The sequence below is a fragment of the Triticum aestivum genome, chromosome 7B, assembly GCF_018294505.1.
Source record: "Triticum aestivum cultivar Chinese Spring chromosome 7B, IWGSC CS RefSeq v2.1, whole genome shotgun sequence".
Taxonomy (NCBI): domain Eukaryota; kingdom Viridiplantae; phylum Streptophyta; class Magnoliopsida; order Poales; family Poaceae; genus Triticum; species Triticum aestivum.
Window position 1 is genome coordinate 175,713,009 of NC_057813.1, and position 23,891 is coordinate 175,736,899.

Genomic DNA, 23,891 nt, shown 5'->3' on the forward strand with positions numbered 1-23,891 from the left:
GTTTACGAGTGTTTGCATTTAATACTATTTTTTCTAGGAAGAGGCTAAGACTTCGGGTTTTTCTTTTCGGGTTCTTCGCCGCGACACCGCCCTAAAGCCTTCCGGATTTGAATATCCCAACAAATAGTAAAGTGTTTTTAAAAAAGACCGTTTAGACAATGACTGCTTGGTCAACCCTCTCTTTGACATGATGATTTTTTTTCAGCGAATACGCAAAGCTTGCGTGTCATCATTGAATTTTTATTTTATTTTCTATCATTCATTGATAGAAGGAGAGAAAAGCACATCCGAAAACTAGGGTGGTGCTGCAAAATTCAATGTTTAACTTTTGCAGCTAAGAAATAGCCAACTCTATTACGAATTTTATTAAGAGATCCAGCGGCAAATCTTGAGGTAATATTAGCGAGAGTTACTAAACTTGTGTTGGATGTACAGTATGGTGCTAGATCTTTTAAAATACGTTTTTTTGGTCGTCAAACTTGTCATTTGGTGCAAGTACTGTCACTTCATTCGAACGCGTCAGTATCCGACGCCAAAGTGGCATGCGCGGGTCCACTATCAGCGACCAACACCGTTTTGGGGCAATGCGTGCGTGGCTTTTTTGCATAGACCCCCCTAGAATTAATTTTATTTGCGCTGACTCCCGACCGCTTTGTTTCTCGATTGTTCTGAGGCGGAGGCGGAGGACGCGGTTTGTCACGGCGGCCGTTGGAGGAGTTGGAGGACCCATGTCGACCGCATCCGGGTGAATTAGCGTCGTCGTATGGTTAGTCTCTTCTCCCCTTTGTCTCGTTTCTCCCCTCTGCTCCCTGCTTTCTTTTCTGTGGCGACACAAGCCGAGGTAGGGTTCCTGTTTGGTGGTGCGATCATTATTGACTCCCTTTGTCTCGTTTCTCTCCATTTGATTCATTCACGTACGCGTACTGAGTAAACAATCTTTGTCGTACGCATTAGATTTGCAGGGTCTAGTTCCCCTATTTGGCAATTCAAGCTAGGGGTTTTCTGGGGGTTAAGAACGAGGTAACTTTTATGTCTGAAAAAGTAAGATCAGACAACAGATGTTTACTGAATTTTTGTGAGACTGTATACACTGAATATGTCTGCAAACTAAGTTAACTGAATATGTTGCACATTATGCGACTGAGATTGTTAACTGGAAATGATAATTATCTGTTTTATTGGGACTTCACAAGTTACTTAACTGAATTTGTTATCCGCCGTAGTTTTAACTGAATTAGAGCACTTAACCTGTTAACTGAATGTGTGCACACAATATGTTAACTGAAATTCTGCACTAAACATGTCTGAAATTCTGTACTGAATTTGTCAGCTCATTTGTTAGGTTAAGTAAAATTGATGTGAGTTTGTGCACTTAATGTTTTATACCTGGAAGACAAATGAACTTGTTTTGGCTATATCTCTCCCTGTTAATTATGAATGATTTCCTTCTTGCAAATTATATATGTTCTGTTCTGAGCTATCTTGCTGCCTGGTAATAAAAGTATGTGCATTGGTTGATATTTAGTATTCGTATGTCCGGTTCATGATGATGGTCACTGCATGCAAAACGTTCATGGATAAATCCAGTACAAAGTTGTACTGCATTTTTGTGTAAAATTCAGTACAGAGCTGTGTGCAACAGAATTTTTTGTGATAATTTCATGATTAAATTCAGTACCAAACTATACTGCATTTTCGTTGTAAAAATATTCAGTACATAGGTACTACCTTACTGCATTTCCGTTGTTAATGCTGATGGTCACTGTATGCATTTCCTCTTTTGTATTGGCATGTCTCCCACCCGTGACACATGCTATATACCGGTGACTACGCTCCAGAGCACCAAGTGCAAGTTCGGTAATCGCTATCTTCAGTTATCTTCAGAAAGTTCAGTAAGAGTAGTGCGTTCAGCAAGTTCAGTTATTTGTAGTTCAGTTAGTTCAGTTAGCGCAAATAAAAATAATTCTAGGGTGGTCTGAGCAAAAAATCTGCACGCGCGTCGCTCTGAAACGGCATAGGTCGCTGACAGTGGACCCGTGCATGCCACATCAGCAGCGAATATACACGCTTTTGAATGGAACTACCGTATTTGCACCAAATGACAAGTTTGATGACAAAAACCTTATTTTGAAAGATCCAGCATCAAACTGCACATCAGACGCGAAATTTAGTGACTTTCAGTGATATTACCTCGCAAATCTTCGTGTGAAACAAAGAATCACGCATGTGTTGGTTCTTCAGAAACCAGACAGGAACGCTCGGAGATTCCTCTCCAGCGTCCCGCCGCCGGTGACAGCCTCCTTGGCCCGCTCCATCCATTTTGCCGCGCATGTTCGGATCTCCACTGCTGCTTCGCCGTCGCCCATGACCGTCTCCACGCACCTTTGGAGCTCGCCTCGCTCCGCGATTCCCTCGCCGTCCGCCTGCGCGCGCACCCCGACGCCCGCGCACTCCTCCACCAGCCACGCCACTGTCGGCTGGTCGAACTTCTGCGGCACGGCCACGACAGGCACGCCGCAGGCAATGCTCTCCAGCGCCGAGTTCCACCCGCAGTGCGTCACGAAGCATCCCACTGCCGGGTGGGACAGCACCCGCACCTGGTCGCACCACTCCACCATGATCCCCGCTCCCGTGCCGTCCAACTCTGCACCATCGGCCTCTGCGACCTTGCGTGACACCCATAGATACGGCCGGCCGGCGGCCTTCAGTCCTTGCAACGTCTCCAACTCCTGCCGCTTGCTCACCGCTAATATGGTCCCGAACGAGACGTACACCACAGAGCGCGCGGCCTTGGTGTCCAGCCACTCCATGTACCCATTCACGTCGTCGTCGTCGCGCAGGGACAGGTCCGTGGTGGACGGGGACGCGCCTCCTGGCACCACAGGCCCAACGGCGACGAGCTCAAACCCCGGCACCGCACGGAGCGCGTCGGGCTCCAGCGCATCGAACGTGTTGACCAGCACCTTGGGCCTGTGCTCATCGAGCGCCAGGAAGAGGTCGCGCAGCGTGCCGACCACCTCGTAGCCCCGCTGCTCCGGCGAGGTTAACGCCACGACGGACGGGAGCGCGCGGGACTTGAGCGGCGGCAGCCCCGGCAGTTGGACGACGGCGTCGGGGTCCGGGTCGTTGGCGCAGGAAGCGAGCACGGCGTCGTGGCCGTGGAAGTAGTGGTAGTACACCGCGAACACGGCGGCCGGCTGGATCCAGAAGAGCGCCGAGGGGACGCCGCTGGCGCGCGCGACCTCAGGCACCCAACCCACGAAGAAGGTGTACACGACGCACGTGACGGGGCGGCCGCGCTCGGCGAGGCGGGCGACGACGCCCGCGAGCGTCTCGCGCCCGACGGCGCGGGCGCGCGCGGCGAAGGAGCGCACGTCGTGCACCCGTGGATCGAACCCCTCGTCGTAGCCGTCGGAGAAGGGGGCGTGCAGCACGCCCGCGGCGTCGACGGCCTCCTCGCCGGGCGACGCGAGCGAGGGGAACATGCGGCGGTGGCCGGAGACGGCGGTGGAGACGGTGACCGCGGCGCCAGCTGCCGCGACGCGGGCGGCGAGGCGGCGGACCGGGTTGATGTGGCCCTGCATTGGGCTGGTGACGAACAGCAGGTGCGGCGACGGCGCGCCACCGCGGTTCTCCATCGATTCGCCTGGCTTGGAGTTGGGCTGCACAGGATCAATTGGTTTGTTAGATTCCGTGAGCTCGTGGGATAGCTCGTGTTATTGCAGTGTTGCTGCCTATTGAGTGGAGGTACTGGCGATCCCTTGGTGGGTGAGCAGTCAGCTTTGCTGTCGGCCTCGAACGGCAGTACTAGTACTACAACCATTCATGTCCACAAATGGCGTCAAACATTGCCGTGCCATAATAAATGTCTTAACTCTAGTGTATAATTTTGTTTTTGCCGCTCAAGATTTTGACAATTCTTATTATGCCACTCTAGATTTAGACATTTTACTTTTGCTGATCTTAGTTTTTGACAATTTTCAAAGTAGCAATTGTGATAATTGTCAAAAGCTAAGAGTGACAAAAACGAAATAAATTTATTTTGCTTTTGCCACTGAATGTAATTGTGACAATGGTCAAAAACTAAGAGTGGCGAAGGTGAAATGTCAAAATTTAGAGTGGCATAAGAAAACTTGGCAAGATCTAGAGTGGCAAAAACAAAATTTTCCCCAATGTTAAGATACTTATTGGGACGGAGTTATTTTGGGACTGAGGGAGTAGTAATCTACCATTCTTAATAAGTTGCTCCCCGGTACTTCCTATTCTCTCACCATGCACACTGTCCACGTCAGCGACCCCGCTACCTTATTTTCCTAGCCTCTCATGGGTCCACGTCGTCCTCTATTCCTGGCATCGTTCCGCCACTGACAGCTCGGCCACCACGCATGAAGTCCTCCAACTAACCGCCACGACCATGCTTCCTCGACCAGCTGCTGTTAACCCTTCTGCCACCACGGCCGACGGCCCACTGGCCAGCGCCGCTAGCACTTCCGTGCTTCGACAAATGACACCCGACGTCTCTAGCTCTTCCACCGCTGCACAGATGTGCATTAACTCTATCCCGCCCTTCATCTTCTTGTTGCCGATTTTATTGCTCCCACAATCCCTTCGATCTCCATGACGGATACTCTCCCAGCCACAAATGCCCATGAAACGGCTCACGCACCACAACATTCAACAAATGCCCATGAAACGGCTCACGCACCACAACATTCATTCCCCCCCCCCCCCCAAATCATCTCACCCTCCATTACCCTACAATTGTGGGGAAAGTCGGTTTATAAGCCCCTATGTACTACCATCGTCATCCACCACCCACGCTTATTCAACCGGTCCTGCCCTGCTAGTTGCACACTTCAGTCACCCTTATTTTTTCTTATCCTCGGGTTTGTGCTTCTGAATTTCTCATATTGCACTCAAGATCGAAAGGTGCTTGAATTTTTGTCTCATACATCTGTTGCTGCTCGGATTGGATTCATCCCTCCACACGTCTCCTGCTTCTCACATTGGTACACAAGCACTTATCTCGGTATTTAATTATTTATACATGCTTCTCTCATATTCCGATTGTTCTTGCTGGCTAGCTATTGGTATTTTTCGTATGGTAGTTTATTATGGATTTACAACTTTTGAGCATTTATAATTGTGCATCTTCCTTCTATTTGAAAACAGGAAGCTCTCAATTTTCTTATGCGATGGGCAAGTCAATTTTGTTATATGATTATATATTGTCTCAATAATAAGCAATGCAACATATATCTCTTTTCAGTTAGGATAGACATGATCTTATGTTTCTGAGTTTCTCAGATTACACTCGGGACTGGAAGGTGCTTGACGTTATGGTTCATAGATCCCTTGCTGCTCGGATTGGATTCGTTGTTTCATAGGTCTCTTGTGGTTTGCATCGGTATGCACAGACTCGCCGCTGAATTTGATTATTTACACCTAATGAGCATATGCACATTCTGTTTGTTTTTGTGCATATTACATAGTACATGCCATAGAATTTCTTCGTCTAGATTATTTCGTGCAATGTATTTGTTCAACATATTGGCTACAATCTGTTTCGAGGCATCCTGGTTGGAATAGAGGTTAGTTAGGACAGTACAAAAAACTACCCTAAAGATTTCTATGACCAAGCACAACCTGTAATAAAATTGGAGTTGAATTTAATATTTGATTTGTTGTTCCTCACAATGTCCACTGATGGTATGTATAAATACATTTTCAAGTATGTGAAGAAATGTTTTTATTTTGCCAGATAAAAAATGGAGTGTAATGTTGGATCATCGGATTCATTAAGTGAACCAGTCAATGAAATAGGTAATCATCTAGAATGTTGCTATATTTCACCAATTGAGGTTGTTTGGCGCTTGCCGAAGAGAATGGAGATTCATTCAGTATCTAGGTTCTCCAAGTGTTATGTCACGAAGAAAAGCATCTCAGTTCACAATGCGCCAATGTTGCCATCTGCAAAGGTTAGACAGTTTCTATTAATGCAAAGAGTATCTTCTTTTTCCTAATTTCAACAATATATTACCTATAAAATATGAACCTTAACCATGAAGTACTTCCAGCCATCTCCAAGCAAAGAAAAGATGATTCATCCATCTACAAAAAGTATCAAGAGGTTTGCCATCAATCACAAATTAGGAGTTACAAGCTCTATCTAAACATTGATGACCCAACTTTTGCTATTTTCAGTGCGATCATCAACGGACCAAAGGACTCAAACAACATTACACCACCCTCTTGCCAACCTGCGGCTATTGTCATCGAGAAAAAACAAAATATGTAATAGTTTTGAAATTCTCAATATAACTAACTCAATCAGTTCAGATTGAACATGAAATTTAAATGACCATTTTTCGCAGGTACTCTTTAGATAAAAGGAGCATTCAACTTACAGAAGGCGAAACCACCAACAAAGATATCATTGTGCAATCAGGCCAAGCAAGGGAAACATAACATCATTAAGATGCATGCAAGCATCAGAATAAAGTTGCAAAAATAAAGTTGTTTTTCAACATGCAGGACATCGTCAAAGATGCATCCAAGAACCAAGATGCATGCAAGAACCTACCAGCTGCACATCCTTTCTACCTAAACTTAGTATATATGTTCCAGTTCCAGTGACGTGTGGTACAGACATAAGTAAATGCCATGTCAAATTTTTGGGTGAAATTCTATCTGAAATCTTGATGGTTCTGTTAGAAAAAAAAATCATTTCATCATTGTTTAAATATTTTTCAATGCAGCAATTATCTTCTACAAAATCCCGCAGCAACGCGAGGGGTGTCATCTAGTTAATACTATGACGTAACACTAGTGTAAGACCTAATCAGGGAGGCGAGAGGTGTTTATGTAGATATTCAGTAACTCATCAATACTAACGGTGTTCTTGTATAGCACTGTAGCAGTGTAGATTTCATACCGTGGAAGTGTTGTTCTAATCCCGAGCTCATGTGAGCTTGGGTCAACAGTAAAATTGAAAGAAAATGAAAAAAGTAATTTTTAAAATCTGGGATTTTTCATGTGAAATATAAAAAAAATTGATAGCATGCAAAATTTCATCATGTTAACATTCGTGAAAAATATGGCAAAAAAACAAATTGATGCTCCAAAATGCATTTGAAAATAACATTTTGGAGTATCAATTTTTTTTGCTACATTTTCCACGAATGTCATCTGATGATGAAATTTGGCAAGCTAACAAAACATTTATCAATGTTTCACAACAATCAAATTATTTAAAAAATAATTTTTTTTAATTTTACTGTTCACCCGAGCTCATATGAGCTCGGGATCAGAACAGCCGCTTCCTACATACGAAAATATCTCCAGGGGCTACCTAATAAACATTCCCCTATAAGTAGTTCAGATTCACTGACTAGTCGGGGGACTTGGGGTCACTGACGCGTGGGGCAGTTGGCCACCCTCTTTCCACGAAGTGGGGCGCGTGAGGGATGTGGGTCCCCTGGCTGCCTCTTGTGTCTCCGGGAGCTTCCAGATTAAAAAAGCGTTCTTTGAGTTATTTCAAAGTTTTTGAAGCTCTCGTAAAATTATTTTTTTTGAAAAGTTCAAAAACATACAGAAAATAACAATTGGCATTGAGAACTCAATTAATGGTTAGTTAAAAGAAAGTTGGTGCCAAAACCATGTGAAAATGATATAAACATAGTACAAAACAATAAAAAAAGGACTATGATATTTGACACACGTGTGCCAGATTGCTAAAAGTACCACACCACTCTCTCCCTTCGACCTGACCTCCTCCCGAGCGACCGCCCTGCTTCGATCCCATCTTCTCTAGTTTTTTTTTGGGCCTGTAGTTTAAAATACGCAAAAAATGGCGCTGAACGGGATTCGAACCAAGACCCTCTCATACAAAACTAAGTTGCAACATCCAGCTGCACTAGCCCACTTAACTAATTACATACAACTTACATGCTAGTTGTATCTTCCTGAGACGAGAATAAACATAAAAAGACAGTGATTAGTAACTGAAAATCCGAACGGCAGCCTCACTTGTACGGATTTTAGAACAATGCGTCCTAGTTCTATCATTTTTTCTACACGTTTCACGCGGTTCACAAACCCGGGCGTACTCTTCACTCCTTTTCAGATGCAAAATATCATGATGTTTGCATATAAGTTATCAGGTACGAGGTTTTAATGTTGCCATGCTTTTCCCACTCAACTTTTTGGGGTATGTTTCTCAATAGCTTTTTTTCATGTTTGTACTTAAATTATCAGGTATGGGCTTCATATATTACCATGATATTTGCAGATAAATTATCGGGGATGTATTTTTCAAAAACCGTCCCCTGATCAATGTTACCATGTTTTCAAAAAGGTTATTTTTCCAATAAATTTCACCTAGTCAAAATTACTGCAGCGTTTGTAAGTAAATTATCATGTTTGCGAGGCCTAAATTACCATGCTATTTACATAGAAATTACCGCGAGTATTCTATAAAGCTTTTCCCTATCTAAAATTACCATGGTGTTTGGACGTACATTACCGTGTTATTTGCACAGAAGCTGTTGAGGTAATTTGCAATAATTATTCTCCTAGTTAAAATTACCGAGGTGTTTGGATATAAGTTATCAGGTCTTTGAGTTGTATATTACCATACTATGCACAAATAAGTTAGTGAGGGTATATTTTTTAACAACCTTTTCCTGGGGCAAAAGTTATCATGGTGTTTGTATGTAAGCTATCGGTTATGAGCTGCTTATACTACCATGTTTTTAAAAAATTAGCGGGTGTATGTTTGAACAATTTTTTTCCCAAGGTCAAAAAGTTATCATGGTCTTTGTAGGCCGTTTAACAGGTCCGCAGTGCTTCAATTACCATGGTATGTACAAAAAAATTACCATTGTATGTTTACAACAACTTTTTTCCACCCAACAAAAAATATTGCGGTATTTTAGACATAAGGTATCAAATCTATGATGCGTATATGACCGTCCTATTTACACGAAATTTATTGAAGGTATGTTTTCAACATTTTTTACTCGCGACTCAAAATTACTGTGGTGTTTGTGTGTAAGTTATCTAGTTTGTAGTGCATATATTATCAACTATTTACTGAGAAAATTACCGAGGTTATATTTTTCAACAAATTTTTTAGGGTCAAAATTACTGTGGTGATGGTACCTACGTTATCAGGATCAGTGCAAGGAACATTTTCAAGGGGCAGTTTACTGCGAGTGAGAGAGATACCTACCCGACAAAAGATCATTCTTTTGGAAACTACCTTCTCTTTTTTCTTAGCAAGAAAGAAAGATTGGGAGTAAATTCCACGAAAATTATAGCAGCAGATAGTAGTAGCATGAAGGAGCACGGACATGGAATTTGCAAACTAATAAAGCACGCAACAGGTAGATAGCAGCCAAAATACTAGCACCCGTTGGAAACAGAATTCAGGCATTCCTTGTACTGAAAAGGGCATGTGTTGCCCAGAACCAAAATACTACTGTCTCCTTTGTTTTCAGTTGCTTTGGTCTTTCTCTGAAACTCTGAAGCAGGCGTCCGTTTGAAACACTGCATGTGTGTCCACTGAAATTGGAGAGCGAGAGAGATTGTGAGGGTCTCAACCAACAGGAAATGTGGTCAAGAGGACTTGCTGAACTTGTGGCATCTCTCGGTAGTAGTAAGACACTTACGCGACAACCCGGATGAACCAAAAATCATCAGACCGCAGGGTCGCTCGGCTGGGCCGCCATTGGTGACGAATCCAAGGGGATGGGAGGGGGTTTCTAGTCCTAGGCACACCTCGGCGCTGCCGTGGCCATCGTTGTGTCACACGCCAATGTAACCTTGGAGTGAAGTCTCTTCTATTTATGCGAGCATGAGATGAATCAAATCTTGGTTTGGATCCATCTAAACTCTGACAACCTGAATACTTAGCTAATCTGCTTGTGCACATGCGAATGGAATTATCCCAGTGATACTTAGCCTACATGAGAACCTGTTGGTCGAGGGATCGAACCCCACTTAATGCTAATTTTTTTCGCCCGAAGAGGAAAAAAGGATCGCACGATCGCGCACGCGGGAGAAGCGGAACTGCTAGGCGGGATCGTGCGCGGGAGAAGCGAAACGGTGCGGTTCGATCGGGGCTGCCAGGTGGGATCGTGCCCATGGACGCTGATGAGATGGTGTGGCAGTTTTGCAATCTGTCACACGGTTGCCACATACATATTTCGATAAAAAAAATATAAATACGTTTCCGGCGTATCAGTGGCCAGAGGTACCTTCATATGGCACGAAACCACATCTCGAGGAAGAGCCTACCAAAACACCGCACTATAAAAAAAACATACTCTATCATCTTCCTTATACGCCAAAGAAAACAATCCGGACAACACAAATGACGCATAACACTTCTAACCTTCTATATAGCACTATGATCCTTAATTTCTAAAGTCTCACATCCAATTGAGCTCTTCAATTTAGAAATGGAACACTCGATTGTGTTAATAATTTCTCAAAGAGTTCCCTATCTTAATTTTTATTTTATTTTTATTTGTGCTCCTTAATTTTGAAGCTCTCATATTCGACTAATATATTCAATTTTGGAACTGGTTCACATTTTAACTGAGTCATCAATCGGCAACAACCGGCTTATAAAAACGTATCAACTCGGTGCAATCTCTTATCACCTAAAAAAGAAGGGCCAATATGTGATACTATAACACCTATATAGTACATGCATCCACCAACAGAGAAAATGTCCTCGTATAATTTTGGGTTGATTAGCAGATAATGTAGAATCACACCGCACAATGCCACCAAAACAACGTAGTATAAGTAAAAAGAAAACACACTCCATCATCTCACCCACACACCAAACTAAATATTTCCTCGGTTCTAAAATATAAGTATTCATTTTTTCAGAAGTGATTTTTCTTTAACTTTGAACAAGTCCAAAGCCAAAGATATCGACATGTACAATACTAATTAAATAAAATATGAATATTAATTTTGTGATGAATCTAATGATATGATTTAATATTATGGATATCGATATGTTGCTCTGTAAATTCGGTCAAACTTCAAGAGGTTTGATCCTTTAAAAAACTAATCACCATGAATTTTGAGACAAGAGGAGTAAAAAAAATCTTAAAACCCACCAACACCAACTCGCAGCAAAGCGCGTCTAACCCATCTAGTGAATACACTATGCTCCCTAATTTTAAGGCACCACAATCAATTGTGATTTTCTATTTAAAAATTTAGGTCACATAATTTTGATCGGGTCAACAATTTCTTAAGGAGCGCTCTTATTCAATTCTTTTAATTCACTGCACATTTAATTGAGGTATTTAATTTTGAATTTGGTTCATAATATTGACCGGGTCATTAAATTTTATAATTGATCGGCAACAACCAGCCTATAAAAACATATCAATATAACGCACCATCTCATCACCTACAAAAAAGAAACATCAACATATGATACTGTACATCAATATAGTGCATGCAGCCATGGATGAAAAAAATCCCCACATAAGTATTAGTTGATTTCATTATCAGATAACACAAAATCTTACCACAAAAGCCCACTAAAACACCGCATTGTAAATAAAAAGAAAACCTTTTAAAAAACTTATACACCTTATATTTAAAACAAAAGTAAAAATTATGAAGAAACACAATAACACAATCAGCGCAGCAAAGAGCGCTCAACCCTTCTAGCAAGGTTTTAAATGCCAAGTCGTGTGCATGCAAAGCCGCGAGTGTCTTGTTCTGTTTGCAGTAACTCGGTCCACGCATGACACATGGACTAGAGTCTGTAGAGTTCACACATTTTTCGCCAACCTGTAGCTGAATTGCGCAATGACGACTAATCAACAACTCAACTGACCTCTGACCTCTGACCACCGACTAAATAGCTTCTTGGCTACCCTAACAGCGTTTGTTTGTAAAAGAGAGTACTAGTATATACAATGTCATAGAATCTTAACGTGACATAAGAAAGTGGTGGCGGAAATGCCGAGAAGGCAGCCTGCAAAGGCAAGTTTCTTCATTTCTGGAAAACCTTGTTCAGGACGCCCTGTATGGAGCCACCGATCCCTGCTCCCAGGGTTTCGGTTAGATAAGCGACCTGTACAGAGGATTATGTCAGATCACAAGGTTAACAGTGCCAGAACGGGTTGGCAAAAATCTATAACAACTTATACAGTTTGATTTTGAGTGACTCATACCTCCTTATAAGATTTCTGCAAATCAAGAGCATCTTTGATGCCGCGATTCACAAATGTCCATGTGTCGTGAAACTCTGACAAGTGCCCACAAAAAAGAGAAATCATCAACAAGTCTATATTCCAATCAGTTGCACAAAGAAAAATTGGATTAATTTTCTTTTTGAGAAAAAAGAAAATGTGGATTACGTAATATGTTGTCTAGGATATTAGTACAATAGTACGCCTAAGATAAATCTAGGGAAGTGCTTGATTCACTGATTTGTAACGTCACATGTTTACGGTGGTCAAGGATAATGTCTATTCTTGTTTGGATTGGCTCGGCCGTAAGAGCATCTACAGCCAAACCTAGCTAATCCGACCCATAAACATACGCGGACCCCTCAAAAAACCGCTTCCACAACCGGATACCTCATTAGAAAATCATCAAATCCATACAATTACATGCAACGAGTAAAACCTAGTCTATATCTTTGCCGGCACCCATCCACCACGTCCTTGTTGTTCCCTTCGGTGCCCATTTCCAGCGGCCGTGTGACCCACGAAGTGAAGACCGATCGCCAACGAGGAAGAGTAGGCCAGCGAGGAAGAGTAGGACAGGGGACACAGACTAGCCCACATGGGACACGAGGCGCCATCGTCCCCCATGCCCTACTCTTCCATGTCGGAGCTTGTGGTCTGGACGTCGCTGGTTGAGGTGAGATCGATGATGGACGAGGACGAGGCCTCCTCGTTGCGGCGCTTGGGGGTGCCGGTCACCCGTTGCGGCTCCGCCTGGCCGGCGGCTTACGACTCGCCTCCGCGGCGTCGGCCACGAGGGCTGCCACGGCCTCTAGCGTCCTCTACCTCAGTTGGCGGGCACGCCTCACCTCCGCAACAAATGGGCCGTAGGCGTTTACCTCCGACTCAGAGTTGGACGCGACGGCGGGACGCGCCACCAAAGGGGTTGCATCACCAACCCGGGTTGGGGCACCAAACGGACCGCACCACATCCGGTGAGGCCGCGATCACACGCCTCGAAGGGGATCCAAGCACCATTTGCACGGACGCAACAGATTCCCGTCGGATCGAGTCCGACCATGGTCGAGCGAACTCCTCCCGGGCATGGCAGAGAGCCATGCGGACGACCATCCTCAGGCCCGCATGGGATGAGATCCCAGTCAACCCATTGGGAGATCTCGAAGTCGGAACCGCTGCCCGTCATGCCGAAGATGGCCGGAGATCGCCGGAACGGAGCTTGGGGGCGGAGTGAATAGGAGTGCAGTGGAGTGGCTAGGGTTTGGTCTGGGATGTGGATGGGGACGAATATATGTGGGGTCGAGGTGGGCCAGCGTGGACCGGATCCGACATGGCGGAAGCGCCCGGGCCTCCCCATATCCGCCCCAGATTTGGGCTGGACATGAGGGCTGCCGGTCAGCCCAGATGTATAGGGCCGGTTTGAGGCGCCCGGCTGGGTCACGTTTTTGTGAACCGGACCGTCCGCCGTATAGGGCGGGTTTGGGAGCCCGGCTGTAGATGCTCTAATCAGAAAATGCGGTACCAGGTCCCAGCCTAGTTGTAATCTCATTACGCCCAATATCCTATGTAATCAGAAACCGTCGCACGATGCTTCTCCCTAATGTCGTCTTCTCTATGACCTTCGCATGAAGGGCCACGAACTCTGTAACAATTTGATCTCACCTCTCGCGCCACTTGCTACCGACCCACACGCCGCCGCGAAGCCACGTCCGCTATTGATGGATGTGTTGCCGTCGACGACTAAGTCGGCGCCCATGGCGGAGGCGCCGTCGCACTAGTACATGCTGGTCAGCTGGATGCATGAGGAGGCTGGCCGGAAGCTGGTGGTGGACTGCACCAGGGAGGGCGTGGTTTTCGTGGAGGCCGACGCGGACATCGCTGTCAACGAGCTCAGCGACGCATGGTACCCGCCATTCCCGTACTTCGAGGAGTTCATCGGCTACGACCACGTCTAAGGGGCATCGCCGCCGGGTGTGCTGCTAGCCATGGTCGCCAACCAGCCCCCGGTGTACGTCCAGGTGACACGGCTCAAATGCAGAGGCTTCACCATGGGTCGCCAGACTTCCCACTGCATCAGCGGCGTCCCAGGTGTGGCGCAGTTCTGGACAGTTGTCTTGCCGCCCATCTGGATCAGAAGATACTCTCCGCGCAGCAGCCGCCAGGCCCTTCTTCTGGTGCCCCAGTACCGGGAGTCCGTCTCTCCGATCAGGACCACGCCAGAGTCCAGACCCGCAGAGGCAAGGAGCGCCACCATGGCTGCTCCTTTGAGATTTGTTAGCCTTTTTCTTGTCTAGAGACGAATTGATTTCTTGCCGGCAACCAAACAAGTTTGAATTTTGTTCATTTACATTTACGGTACCAACGCAATACTGCCTTTACGTATGGGGTGTTTCTCTGGAACCAAACGTCTCCTAGGTTCAGCTCGTTGCCAAAGTAGGATGGTGGTGAAGATCATCTGAGATGGATTTGCATGTCACAGAACACATCAAACGAGGCAAGAAAAAAAGGAGGGGCGGAGGGAGGGAGGAGAAACCCTCGCCACTTACCCTGTTTCTCCATCATTATGTTTTTCAAGATTGAAGAACCAGAAGACCAGCATTTTCTACTAAAAGAAATGAAGTGTCTTACAGGCTAACCCAGACAAAGACACGAGACACGAGGATGTATAAGTTATTAAGAACATGAGAAATTGCAGATATTTTGTTTTGTCATGTATACACTATTGCGTCGAGTCGCATAGCTCCGAAAACAACTCATAATCAAACTAGTTAAGTGTAAAAGCTTAATAATTCCAAACTGCCAGTTTCAACTCAAACTTAGCTTACTCCAGTTTCATTACACAGAACAATACATGGTCACAAAGCTTTGCTAAATTTGCTAATGTTGGTTTAGAGTAAATTGTCAAGTAGAAAAAAAATGGGTTTTAAACTTAGAAAAGGTGCAAACCTGGAGAATTATCTGTTAACATGTACACCTCTGAGGCTGAGTAGATGCCACCAAGCACAGTACGTTTCACATACCAATCAATATCTGATCCAGAATCTCCAGCAGCATGCCAAATCTCATCAACAAGGACTGCTCTCTGCTTTAAGCTTGTTGAGACATTTGCTGGTTGAGACTGCCAAACAAATTATATGATTGGGCATGTAGCCATCACACAATAATTTAGTTAAAACACATATGGGAGGGGAGGAAATGAAAGAAAGACAACGGGCCACCTGAATGCTCAGCGCTTGAGGCCACTTTGATATGTAAGGTGTCTGCATCTCAAGCCTCATCCGAACAAGTCTAGATAGTCTCTCAGTGAGCATCAAGTTTTTCAAAAGCTCGCCCTCACCAGCATCAACGCGATCCATGAGTTGTTGAAGGCAGTCATCCATGAAAAACTGCATTCACACACAAAAAAGAATTCATAAGTATAGGCACACAAAGCATAGAAACACAAAAGCTTAATATGTTTAACAAACAATAAACATCTTGAATCAATGAAGTGAAATGCCGAGTTCCATCATACACCGATGAAGTGGAAGAAAGGAAGTTTCAGTGTCTGCTAAGCGTAATGTCGATGCCCTGAGCCTCACTAAAAAATTCCCTCCACATTTTTCTGCATGCTCCAGCACACTCCCTAAATCCAGCTGTCGGACAAAGGTAGAGGAGACACGGGGAGAAAGAGCGGTGGGAGGGGGTTGGTCGGGTGGGGTGCTGGGCACGGGGAGGAAGAAGGTGGGCGGGGGTGGGACGGGTTGGGGTGGTTGGCATAGGGAGGAAGCTGGATTGAGGTGTGTTTTTTTAGTTGCTATGTCCAGGTTTTGTGTAGGTGCGGGTCTGGTACAGGAGGGGTGGTTGCGGAATAGGTATTCTACAAGTCTTAAGGCTGGTTGTAGAATAGAACCACCCTATATATATGACGATACTCCTGGGAGTATGTACTCCCGCTCCACATATACCACATACATACATCGATTAGACCTTTTTATCAGTTTTAATATACTTCAAAAAAGGGCAGCCCGGTGAACGTAGCTCCCGTTTGCGCAGGGTCCGGGGAAGGGTCCGACCACTTTGGGCCTATAGTAGGTAGCCTTTCCCTACATTTCTGCAATAGGCTGTTTCCAGGACTCGAACCCGTGACCTCATGGTCACAACTTCATCAATAATTAATTGATACCCTAAATGAGTTCCATGAAAAATTCCCGTTTGAGACTGCATATTTTACATCATTTACACATAAACTGTTTTTTGTACGTAAAATGGTATGCTGTATAAACTAAGGGCTCCGAAGGCATTTTTTCGTAGAACTTGTATTGAGGTATCCTAAGAGTAATGAATAAGGTATATTGAGAATGATAAAGAGGTATAATAGGTTTTTTAAGAGGTATATACTGAATGTGGAAGTACATACTACAACAGGAGTATAGCTATTCTGTAGAATAACTATTCTGCAACCTTTTCATAACTGCTGGAAACAACAAAAAGCTAACTGCACGTTCTTTTCTTGCTAACTGCCCTCAAACTTTCTCTGGCACTATTTTTTGGCTGCAACTTCCAAATCGTTTATCGAAATGATGCAAGTGATATAACGTTCGAAAGTTGCTGATGAGGAAAAACTTTTTCATCTTGAACATTTTCCCAAAATCCACACAGTTTTAAGAGCAATTTTCAAATGACAAAACTTACATAAATCAACATTCAACGTATTTTGAATGGAAATTTCAAACCATTTGACGGAATGTGGCAAATGATATATCACTGAAAGATATTGATTAGCCTCACTTTTCATGTAGAACACTTTTCCAAATTCCCTATGGAGCAGTTTTGAAAATACTAACAACATTCGTCCGTTTTTTGCCCGAAATGCAAAAAGTAGCATGCTAACTCTCCGACTGAAATAGCCAACTATCAAGTGATGAGCACGCTAACTGCGAGGACGTCATTTGTTTTTTAGCCCGGACTAATATGGAACAGGTGCCAGTACTGAAGCTGCAAACTGCCTGGATTTTTTGGCCCAAACTACTACAGAACACGCTAACTGCTAATAATACTATAAGAGCTAACTGCAAGGAAGGAGTGAACTGTACATGGTGCTCCTCCCTATGGAGAAAGCACATCATGCATGCAAGCAAAGAATCTTCACCACATGCTGAGATCATTAACATTATTAGCACAATGCACGTGTGTTGCTACGAAACTAAAAAATACAAGGAGTTGCATCGCTGGCTTAGGAGGTCGTCAAATATGTTGTTATCCGCGGCATTTGCACGCGGTTCACGATTAAAAAGTGCAAAAATACAACAAAAGATCACGCGGCAGGCATTGGAGAATCTTAAGAGATCATAGTAGACCCTTTGCAAGACACAACATTTCAAATGCTGAAACATATGAGAATGGGCATTAGTAAGTTGACTGCACAAGGTTGTAGATCAGGTAGAAGGACAAGGTCTACCGTTTCTTTGGAATTACTATTTGTTCACTCTCTTGTTCTGTGATATAGAATAAAAGAACTTGGTTGGCAAGAGAAACTGCAAACAAGAGCATAATTTTGAGTTGAAGTTGCATTTCTGCATTTGTTATTTGTGCCTTCTATAAGTGTTGGTATCACATAAAAGTAATAGTACACTTGTTCATTTGTGTTAGGTCTCACATGTGAGTAAAAGTACATTGTTTACTTATGTCTCTTGGAAGGTTACTAGTCCCACATGTGGTAGGGGTGTATTTGTTTATTGGTGAAGGTTGTTAGTCCCACATGTGAACTCAGCCCCAACTCCAACCTTACTAAGTAGGAAAGAATTCCCATGTTCCACCAAAAAATTGCATCACCAGTTGCCAGATTAATAGTACGTGTTTGCCAGATTGTTTATGCTGAGTTACCAGATTATTTAATGCTGAGTTACCAGGTCTTTTCTGCTAGTTACTAGATAACGTAATCAGATAACGTAATTATTATAAATCTTATAAGTGAAACAAATCTGGTAGCTACAGATGAAAAAAAAAAGTAGTCGAAACATATCGACATGGATTCCAATTTCAAAAGTCTCATGGCAATGAAGCCATGGTGAAAGCAGATCATCAATTGGGTTAACGGTTTTGCAGATAAAATATTTTTAGTGTAGTCCCCCACATAAGACACGGTAGGGCACATCCACCCACATAGTACAGCCTATTTTACTTATAACAGGTATTGCCCTATGCTGCTGTCCATGTCTCCATGAGGCAAGGCATCCCAATGCTAGTGCCAGGGGAAACACGATACATTGATTTGTACTTGAAACATCAGCCATGCGGACGTTTTTAGTGAAACAAGAAAAATTATGTAAGTGATAACACAAATACACAATATAATAGCATTTCTGTCAAATAAATACATGGTTTATGCAAATGAAGCTATTCACACAAATGATCTATTTTTCAAAGCATGTGGTGCATGCAAAATATACAAACAAATGCCACAACATTCATAAAGCTGATATAAATCAATCTATATAACAGCACTCTTCTTCTGAGCATGGATATACATCATCCATGTGTAACATCATTCTTCAACAGTCATCCTAATTTATTCTTCAACAGCACCCCCTAATTTTGGAGACCTCTCATTTAATTGTGGTGTTCAATTTCGGATTTGGTTAACGATTTTGACGGGTCAACGATTTCTTAAGGAGTTCTCTCATTCGATTGAGGTGTCCAATTTTGGATTTGGTTCATGATTTTGATTAGGTCAACGATTTCTCAAATCAATCGGCAGTGACCAGCCTATAAAAATACATCAATCCCGCTCACCCTCTCATCACCTTGCAAAAAAGAAGCGTCAACATGTGACACTGTAGCATCAATATAGTACATGTGGCCAGCAATGCAAGAAACTTTCCCGCATATGTGTGAGTTGATTAGCAGATAAGACAGAATCGCACCTCCAGGAAGGGCCCATCAAAACACCGCACTATATAAAAAAGAAAACATACTCCATCATCCCCCCCCCCCCCCGGTGCCAAATCAAATAACAAAAAAAAAAAAAAGATCCCAACAACACAAACGGCTACCATAGATTCACACCAAACAATAAAAGGATAGGCCCAGTGCATAGAAGCTCCCACACAAGGTGGGGTCTGGGGAGGGATTATAGGAACCTAGTCTTACCCCTGCAAAGTGCAATGCAGAGAGGCTGGTTCGAACCCAGGACCTCTTGGCACAAGTGGGGAGGCCTTCACCACTGCGCCAGGCCTGCCCTCTATTCACACCAAACAATAACAGCACTTAAAAGGGGATGTATATGGAGAGTAGGAACTGGAGGAAAAATCGACATTTGGCAGGACCCTTGGATTCCATCTAGTGCTAACCGTAAGGTGATCACACCAAGGGGACAAATTATGTTAACAAAAGTCAAGGAACTTATTGATCCGCGTAGTGGGCAGTGGGACGAAACTCTAATTCGGGATGTTTTCAACCTGGTCAATGCACAATGTATCTTGCAAATATCTCTGAATGTGCAAGGATTCGAAGATTTTGTCGCGCGACAGTACACTAAATCTGGCACTTTTTCGGTCAGGTCTGCTTATCACAGTGAATGGGAGCATCGCTATGGTCAGCAGCTTTCTCGCACTGATGGGGAAGGATGGGTTCGAATAAACCTGGTCTGGCAAACAGTCTGGAATCTCAGTGTGCCAAGGAAGATTAAAATTTTCATTTGGAAGGTCCTACATGGTATGCTTCCCTGTTTGGGAGACCTTGCAAATAGACACGTTTCAACTAGTGCTCAATGCCCAATTTGCTCGTCAAGTGCGGATTGTTTGGCGAAGGAATGTTATACATCTAAATCTCCGCCCTTTTGGGACAACTCTGCCCCTGATTTTATCGCATCTTTGATTGCAAACGATATAGCTGTCATTTGATGAATAAAATCTTATTGCCGTAAAAAAAAACATTCATCATCCAAATATGCAATAGCTATCAACAACTACGATCTGTTGGAAATATACCAATCAGATATAGCATCCAAATATGCAATAGCTATCATCAACTATCATCTCTTCATAACAACTGGTTGCGTTAGTTTCCAACCAATGTGCATTTCAAGGATTAATTCCTACAGTGATCTATGATGCTACCATATTCTTCAAAATTCCAATCCGATGTAGCATTCAAAAAATATATTTTTTTCTTACGATGAAAATTGATCACCACATCGAGATTAGGCAACAAATCACAACAGAAACAAATTGGAGGGGGCGGTACCTCAACTAGCGCAGCCTCCTTCCTTGGGAAGGCACCGACGATGGCCGGCGACACGGACACATCCCTCGCACCCGCGATCATGGCCGACTCGCTCCATCCCATCCTCGGCTAAAGCAAACCCGAAATAAAAAATCAAAAAAATGCAAAAACAGTAAAAACGCCAAAAGTGGAAGCAGATTTGGAGGGAATTCGAGCCGCAACCACGTGGAGAAGCGACGCGCGGAGGACCTTCTGCTGCTCCTCCTCGTACCCCGCGCCACCAGATCGGCGACCACCCGATGCAGCTCCCTGTCCAGTCCGGTAGGCCCCTCCAGCGCCGGAACCGGCGGAGAAGGAGGCTCCATCCTTCTTGGGAGGGTCGACTGTGGGCTCCGGAGGGGGGACGGGAAGAGGCGGTGGGAGCGAGGCGTCGGTGGACAGCCAGCAGAGAGCAGCGGGGGCAGGAGGCGGCGGGGAAGTGCATGGGAGGAGGCGGCGAGCGGCGGCAGTGGAGAGGAGGCGGCGGGCGGCGAGGAAGGAGGCCATTGCGGAAGGGCCGGTGCCACGTACTACCACGTGTTCGACGAAATGGCGAGGCCGTATCGAAACAGAGTTTGCCGAACCAATTGGTGCCGTAAAGACTCTCAGTCGGGACGCGAAGTATCTTCTCGCGATCCTGTATAAACAGTAAACTTTAAAAAAGGTAAAAAAATATCAAACAACTCTGAAAAAATCATTAGGAAATTTTAGTGTGTCTGCAAAGTTTCATCATGAAATCACATTCGTAGAAATCATGGCAAAAAAAATAGATGCTCTAATAATGGTATTTTCAAACACATTTTTGAGCTCTGGTTTTTCTTTTGCCACACTTTCACAAATGTGATTTCGTGATGAAACTTTACAGCACTTCAAACATTCCTTAATGTTTGTCATAACAAAAACAGAATGTTTTGAATTATTTCCAATATTCTTTGTTTTTACTATTAATGCCAATAGCATTTGAACTCGAGCTGAGAAAGGTACTTTCGACTCAGTCGTATTTACTGTCGCCACGATTTGCATATAAAGTGTTGAAAATACCCTAACAAACATGGTTATACATGAACCTGATAAAAAAAGTTTCTTGCAAAAAAGTTAGCAATTTAGGAAAAAGTAAAAAATCTTCAAAACTTTTTTGGAACAAACTTGACCTACTGAAGTACCCCTATAAAAAATTACAAAGGAAAACTCCACTAAAAAATTTAATCAAAAAAAAATTCAGGACAATGTAGAGTGAATAGTAACTCTAATATGGTGCTGATTTTGGCTTTTTGCCAACAATACCATAAAAATCATTTTTTCGCCCAAAAATTTGTGCGGGTGTGACGCTTGAGCAAGTTTGTTGTAAAAAAACATGTTTTCAGCCATTTTTTAAATTACTTTTTTTTGGAGAAACAGGTGCATCTCTTCCAAGTTCATTCGTTCCCCTCATATATCGTGTTTTTTGTAAATTTTAGAGATTGGCAAGGTCATGTGCAAACTCAGTCGTCATAACTCAATCTTAAGAGATTCGGTTATACACCGCTCGCCAGAGCAAGGGAAAGGACACCTGCAAACGTCATCGTCATACCAGGCTTTAAAGACCACATAGCCACTCACCGTTAGAAATGAGATCTACTACTAACCAATGAAGGAACATCATCTGGGGCATCACCCCACGCAAAAGCAGACTTACAATCCTTCACCATCAGTCCAAGCGGTTGGAGAAATCATACCATGCCGAAGATTAACTTGAAAGGAGAGGTCAAAGTCCCCACACTAAGATTCAGCCAACTGCTTGTCTTGATTGACGTATTAAGTGTCAAGATCTTACGGGGGCCGACAAAACCGGCAACACCTACCCTCATAGGCCATTCATCGACGCCTGAACGGACATCGTCAAGGTAGTGAGAGGCCAAAGAGACCTTATTCCAATGCGATGTCGCCACCACCTCGTCAATGCTGCCTGGAAAACTAAAAACCTAGGAGAAACAAGAACTAATAAAAATGGAAGGGATAGGTCCCCCACTCCTCTAGCTGCCAACAAGCCACCAAACAGGATAAAGGAAGGGGGGCGAGGCTTGGTGGCAGCTAGAGTTAGGGATAGGAGGAAAGGTGATGGCGACTAGGGTTAGGGATAGGAGGAGATTGATTTTCGAAAAGAGACGCTTTATTACTTAAAAGATTTAAGCATTATACCCGGCCTCTGCATAAACCCCCTTAGCAACAATAACAGGAGATTGATGGCAGCTAGGATTAAGGATAAGAGGAGAAGTGCAACTTAAACCCCCTTAGTAACAATAGTTATTTAAGTAGACTGAAGTCTAGTAGTTTTACTTCTCGTTTGCCCGTAAAATATCGACCCGCAAAACGCGTTTGCAGTTTCACAAAGATCTCGTTTGCGGGTCGAAAACTAGCGCGGCCGAACAGAAACTGTATCTGAAACTGCATAATTTGAAAAAACAGTTTTGCGGGAGAAATTGCAACTCGTGGACGCGAGTAGTTCATCACGTACTACATAGATTTTACATGATCAAACACTACAAGCACTAGTTCATACTTGTAGGACCTTGAGAAGAGGTGTCTAGAGGGGGGGTGATTAGACACTAAGTACCAAAGTTGCAATTTTTAAGATTTTTAAGTTTAGGTGAAGTTTAGGCACAAGTTTAACATTAACAATACATAACAAGCAAGCATGCAATGAATATATGAGCAGCAGAAAGTAAAGCATCAAACTTGCAAGAATGTAAAGGGAAGGGTTTTGGAGGATTCAAACGCAATTGGATACACAGATATTTTTGGCGTGGTTCCGATGGTGGTGCTATCGTACATCCACGTTGATGGAGACTTCAACCCACGAAGGGTCACGGTTGCACGAGTCCACGGAGGGCTCCACCCACGAAGGGTCCACGAAGAAGCAACCTTGTCTATCCCACCATGGCCGTCGCCCACGAAGGACTTGCCTCACTAGCGGTAGATCTTCACGAAGTAGGCGATCTCCTTGCCCTTACAAACTCCTTGGTTCAACTCCACAAACTTGTCGGAGGCTCCCAAGTGACACCTAGCCAATCTAGGAGACACCACTCTCCAAGAAGTAACAAATGGTGCGTTGATGATGAACTCCTTGCTCTTGTGCTTCAAATGATAGTCTCCCCAACACTCAACTCTTTCTCATAGGATTTGGATCTGGTGGAAAGAAGATTTGAGTGGAAAGCAACTTGGGGAAGGCTAGAGATCTGTTGGGGAACGTAGTAATTTCAAAAATTTCCCACGCACACGCAAGATCATGGTGATGCATAGCAACGAGAGGGGAGAGTGTTGTCTACGTACCCTCGTAGACCGAAGCGGAAGCGTTGACGCAACGTAGAGGAAGTAGTTGTACGTCTTCCCGGTCCAACCGATCCAAGCACCGTTACTCCGGCACCTCCGAGTTCTTGACAC

General features: G+C 44.0%; 3 protein-coding genes across 3 annotated transcripts; 1 reads left to right on the forward strand and 2 right to left on the reverse strand.

Moving 5' to 3' along the window:
• Positions 1-302: 302 nt before the first annotated feature.
• LOC123157840 (crocetin glucosyltransferase, chloroplastic) lies at positions 303-3,789 on the reverse strand. The gene has a single exon (XM_044576028.1). It carries the CDS (start codon positions 3,636-3,638, stop codon positions 2,238-2,240), a length of 1,401 nt encoding a protein of 466 aa, XP_044431963.1. The 5' UTR covers positions 3,639-3,789; the 3' UTR covers positions 303-2,237.
• A 1,516-nt stretch (positions 3,790-5,305) lies between these two features.
• On the forward strand, positions 5,306-6,670 carry LOC123155964 (uncharacterized). Its single transcript, XM_044574127.1, has 5 exons — positions 5,306-5,407; positions 5,762-5,978; positions 6,078-6,130; positions 6,205-6,294; positions 6,375-6,670. The coding sequence occupies exons 2-5, from the start codon at positions 5,769-5,771 to the stop codon at positions 6,466-6,468; spliced, it is 447 nt and encodes a 148-aa protein (XP_044430062.1). The 5' UTR covers positions 5,306-5,407; positions 5,762-5,768; the 3' UTR covers positions 6,469-6,670.
• Positions 6,671-11,494: 4,824 nt separating this feature from the next.
• On the reverse strand, positions 11,495-21,070 carry LOC123157334 (ubiquinone biosynthesis protein COQ9-B, mitochondrial). The gene is made up of 6 exons (XM_044575593.1): positions 20,655-21,070; positions 20,454-20,561; positions 15,446-15,613; positions 15,174-15,345; positions 12,213-12,286; positions 11,495-12,112 (listed from the first exon to the last, which is right to left on the reverse strand). Exons 1-6 carry the CDS (start codon positions 20,976-20,978, stop codon positions 12,032-12,034), a joined length of 927 nt encoding a protein of 308 aa, XP_044431528.1. The 5' UTR covers positions 20,979-21,070; the 3' UTR covers positions 11,495-12,031.
• Positions 21,071-23,891: the final 2,821 nt, after the last annotated feature.